At 39.8% G+C, this 4,903-nt stretch overlaps 1 protein-coding gene across 1 annotated transcript; it reads left to right on the top strand.

The window, feature by feature from the left end:
• Positions 1–369: 369 nt before the first annotated feature.
• On the top strand, positions 370–2,520 carry LOC111921039 (uncharacterized). The gene has a single exon (XM_023916612.2). It carries the CDS (start codon positions 370–372, stop codon positions 2,518–2,520), a length of 2,151 nt encoding a protein of 716 aa, XP_023772380.2.
• The last annotated feature ends 2,383 nt before the right edge of the window (positions 2,521–4,903 follow it).

Below are 4,903 nucleotides of genomic sequence, written 5' to 3' on the forward strand. Positions count from 1 at the left end.
CAACATAGAATAGCAATCTTGAATTACATCAAGTCATAATCAAGTTGAACAACAACATTGAGAACTAGAACTAGAACCATTCAATCAATTTGTTTACAAATCTATTTCATTTTGTGCATGCTTTTAAAGTAGATTGTTATTTAGTTATTTACTTTTGCAAACAAACCCCCCTTTGTGACCAAAGTACCTTGTGCAAAAAGGTATAGACTTTTGTCCTGTGTCTCTGTGGTTCGACCCTGCTTGCCTTGTACTACTGTTTAGTGCATTAAAGCAGTGTATTTGGAGTCTATTGTACCCCTATTATTTGTTGGGTTTGACACGCCTAACAAATTGGCGCCGTTGCCGGGGACACGGTGTTACTAATTGTTTATGCCTAGATCTTTTCGTACAGGTACACCACTGCCAATTGACTCGGAGATAGAGAAGACTACAAAGAAGTTAAGGAAGCAAGCCAAGCTTCGTAAGAGGCAACCGGTTTCCGGTACTTCTTCATCATCCAACTCCCCGGTCATTAACATTTGGGAGGATATTACCCTCTCAAGTGTGTCCGCATCCGAAACAGAAAGTCCATTACCTTCACCTCAACCATCCTCATCCAGAAATACCACCCCACCCTCTTCACCTACTCATCACAACCCAAACACTACACCCACAGAAACTTCAACCACTATTCATACCATGGGAGACAACCATGGAGGGAATCCTCCTCCAAATCCACCACCCGAACAAACCCTTCGCCAATGGGCGAGGCAAGAGGTTACTCAACAACCTCTTTGCATCACCTATCCGGCAGCCACAAACCTTGAATTAAAATCCGGTCTCATTCACTTACTCCCAACCTTTATAGGCTTAGAAAATGAAGATCCCCACAAGTTCCTCACGGAGTTCCATGTTGTGTGTGTTGGCATGAAACCGCACAATGTCACTGAAGACCAAATCAAGCTTAGGGCATTCCCCTTTGCAGTGCAAGACTCAGCAAAAGATTGGCTTTATGACCTTCCACCGGGGACGGTCGACACATGGGTAGATCTTGCACGCCTCTTCTTAGACAAATACTTCCCAGAAATGAAAGCCTCAGCCCTAAAAAGAGAGATAATTGGGATCAAACAACACAAAAAAGAAGCCTTTCATACATATTGGGAGAGGTTCAAAAAGCTTTGTGCCCGTTGCCCAAAGCATGGTATTAGTGAGTATCAAATCCTTCAATACTTCATTGAAGGCATGACTCCTTGGGAAATAAGACTTCTTAATGCTTCGAGTGGAGGATCTTTGACTGACAAGACCCCAACGGAGATTCGGGATCTCATAAAAAACATGGCGGAGGATTCAAAGCATACTAGTCAAGATGAAGATTGGTACACAGATGCACCTCGAGGTGTAAAAGAGTTGCACACTCCTCAAATTGAAGCTCAACTATCCGAATTGACTAATGTGGTAATGATGCTTGCTAAGGACAAAGGTGTGCAATCCACACCCCGTCCCTGTGGCATTTGCACTCAAGTGGGACACCCGACTGATATGTGTCCTCAATTGCAAGAAGAAGAATATGAAGAAGCAAATGTTATAGGAGGCTATTCCGGGCATAATCAAAGAACTTATGATCAGCCCCGAGGCAATCAAGGATGGAACAACAATCAAGGTTGGGGAGGTAATCAACATGGGGGTTATCAACAAAGACCATCATTTCCTCAACATCAACAAAGGCCTCCATTCGCACAACAAAATTACCAACCGAGGCAATCACAACCTCCTCCTCAACAAGTCGGGTCCTCAAGCATGTCCTTAGAAGACATTGTCAAAAGCCTTGCCACTAGCACTCAAAGTTTTCAGCAAGAAACCAAGGCATGCATCAAGAATCTTGAGCACCAAATGGCACAACTTGCTACTTCGGTTAGTAGGTTGGAATCTCAAGGAAAGTTAGCTGCCCAAACTGAGAAAAACCAAAGGCACAACGTATGTGCTATCACATTGAGAGGTGGAAAGAGTTATGATGACCCACCAATATTGGTTGATCAAGAAAAAGCAGAGGAGATAATGGTGAATAAGTCGATTAATGAGGAGGAAAATAAAGAAAAGTCCAACAAAAAGAAGCCTGCCACCACCGAAGTCAAATATACTCCAGTCGCTCCATTTCCCGAAAGATTGGTGAGCACAAAGAAAGAACGAGAGGAGAGTGAGATCATGCAAATGATTCGGAAAGTTCATGTCAATATCCCACTCCTTGATGCCATCAAACGGGTACCTAGATATGCTAAGTTCTTAAAAGAACTTTGCATATCTAAAAAGAAACTTAAAGGTAATGAAACGGTAAAAGTTGGTGAGAACATTTCAGCGGTTTTGCAAAAGAGGATGCCCTCGAAGTGCAAGGATCCCGGCGTCTTTACTGTGCCTTGCAAATTGGGGAATCTTCATGTACCTCGAGCTATGCTTGACTTGGGTGCATCTATAAATGTCTTACCGTACTCTGTTTACAAATCAATTGGTGTAGGAACATTGAGCAAAACCGGTGTAATCATTTAACTTGCTGACCGATCGATAGTACACCCAAAAGGTGTACTAGAGGACGTGTTAGTTCAAGTCAATGAACTTGTTTTCCCAGCTGATTTTTATGTTCTAGATATGGGAGATGATGACTCCCCAAACTCAAGTTCCATTCTTTTGGGTAGACCTTTTCTTAAAACAGCAAAAACCAAATTTGATGTCTACAATGAAACTTTATCAATGGAATTTGATGGGGAGGTCATTAACTTCAATATTTTTGAAGAAAAGAGGTACCCAAGTGATGTCCACTCTCTAAATTTTGTGGATATTGTTCATCCTTTGACTAAAGAATGCTATGAGTTGACTAACCATGATTTTTTAGAGTTAGCTTTAAGTAGGAACTTTGATAAAAATATCGTCAAAAAGATTCCAGAAAAATTCAAGTTAGACAATGAGATGCTGGGAAATGTGGAGTGTCTAGATGAAAAGAAGAACATGGGGTTCCATGAAAAGGGTATTCTCCGAAAGGCAAAGTTTCAAGAGTTAAAGGAATTACAAAATAAACCCTTCAAGAGCTCAGGCATTTATAAAGGCAAGACCAAAGCATTCCATGATAAGTACCTCTCCCATAAGACCTTTGAGATTGGTCAAAAGGTATTATTGTATGAATCTCGACTTAAATGGTTTTCTGGTAAGTTACGGTCCCGGTGGGTGGGACCGTTCATTGTTACTAATGTATTTGATCATGGTGTAGTTGAGATTAAGAGTAAAAAAATTGGAAAAGTGTTCAAAGTTAATGGCCACAGGTTAAAGGTTTTCTATGAAGGTTTCCAAGAGAAAGATATGGAGGTTGATAGCTTGGAACGCCCGGACTACATTGAGTGAATCTAAAGGGCAAAGTCGAGCCAAAGACTTGAAACAAGGGCGGCTAACCGAGAGGCAACTCGGGAGTATTTCTTTCTATTTTCTTTATTTTGATTTATTTCATCCGTGTTGCAATGTTTTTACGTCTTTTCGAGGGTTCCGCACAAATAACTTTCCTATTTAATGCTCAAAGAAAATATGTTTTTGTTAAAAAAAAAATCGTGAATTTCATGTTAACAGAAAGAAAACGCACGGGGTAAGCCAAAAACACACGGGCTCATGCTAAAACGCATGGTCATAATTTTTGTCCATGCTGCCACTTCGACGTTTTTAAGAAAAAAAAGATTTTGGCACGGGCTAGCTCCAAATCGCATGGGTAAAGGGCCAAAACGCACGACCTAGGTTCTAGACCGTGCGTGTCATCGAAGATTGTAGCAAACAGAAAAAAAAATGCACGGGGGCTCCCAAAAACGCATGGACCATGCAAAAATCTCACGACCCATGCTAAAAAAAAGCATGGGCTATCATAAAAAAGCACGGCCTGGCTTGGACCATGTGTTTTATGTCATTCTTCCTCCTCACAACTCACGATCGTGCACTCTCTCCTCCTAAACACTCATAAACTTTTGACTTTCATCAATCATTCCAACATTAAAGCTCAAAGGTTTGTTGTTTTAAGTTCCTAACTCCATCTTCTTCTTCATCTAGGTAGAATTCCCTCCATGAAAGTGTACAAAATCGAATCTTGCATAAAACCCTAGTTTTTTTTTCTTTGTAAATTTTGACTTGATTCTTGTATTACGTTTCAAAATTCTTTTGTAGGGTTTCAAGAGCAAGCTTGGGGAAGTATTTTCTAAAGAAGAAGAGAAGCTTTTACCTCCGTTTGTGCATTCCACCATTGAAGAGTTCAACTTTTCTTGAGGTTGAAGATGAAGTGAAAAAGTCAAGCACATATCACAAATTCAAGCATTTGAATGGTACATTCCTTCCATACCTCAAGTTTAATGCATGAATCCTAAGATTTTTTGACTAGAATTGTTGAGAATTCGTTCATATGCTCTAAATAGTGATACATTCGTGGTTAGTAGGTTGCCCTATCTTCTCCGAGCATTGAGGACGATGCAAACTCTTAAGCTTGGGGAAGGGTCTTTGTACATTAGGTTTTAGTTTCAACATGCATAAAAAAAAATTCTTATTTTTTATTTTCTTTCCTTTTTATTTATTTTCTTTTCATGCATTCATTTAAAAGCATTAAAAAAAATTCAATCTAAAGAAACCTAATCTTCTTGAATAAGTTGAAGTGGTAAATTAGTCGTGGCTTGAGATTAGAACTTGTTCATTTTTCATTAAAAATCTTGAAGCAACCTAATTTCACACGAACACGTCTCCCGAAGCTACTCGTGCAAAACAAAAAATGATAAGGTTATCAACACCGAAGCATAAAGACAGGTATAGGTTAGCCCATGGAACACACAACCGGTCTTATGATTAGTAAGTGCTCACTCATATCTAAACTTCAAATTCAAAAGAGCCATAAAATGAATATAAAATTTCAGTG

This window comes from Lactuca sativa, chromosome 9 (assembly GCF_002870075.4).
Source record: "Lactuca sativa cultivar Salinas chromosome 9, Lsat_Salinas_v11, whole genome shotgun sequence".
In the NCBI taxonomy this organism is placed as follows: domain Eukaryota; kingdom Viridiplantae; phylum Streptophyta; class Magnoliopsida; order Asterales; family Asteraceae; genus Lactuca; species Lactuca sativa.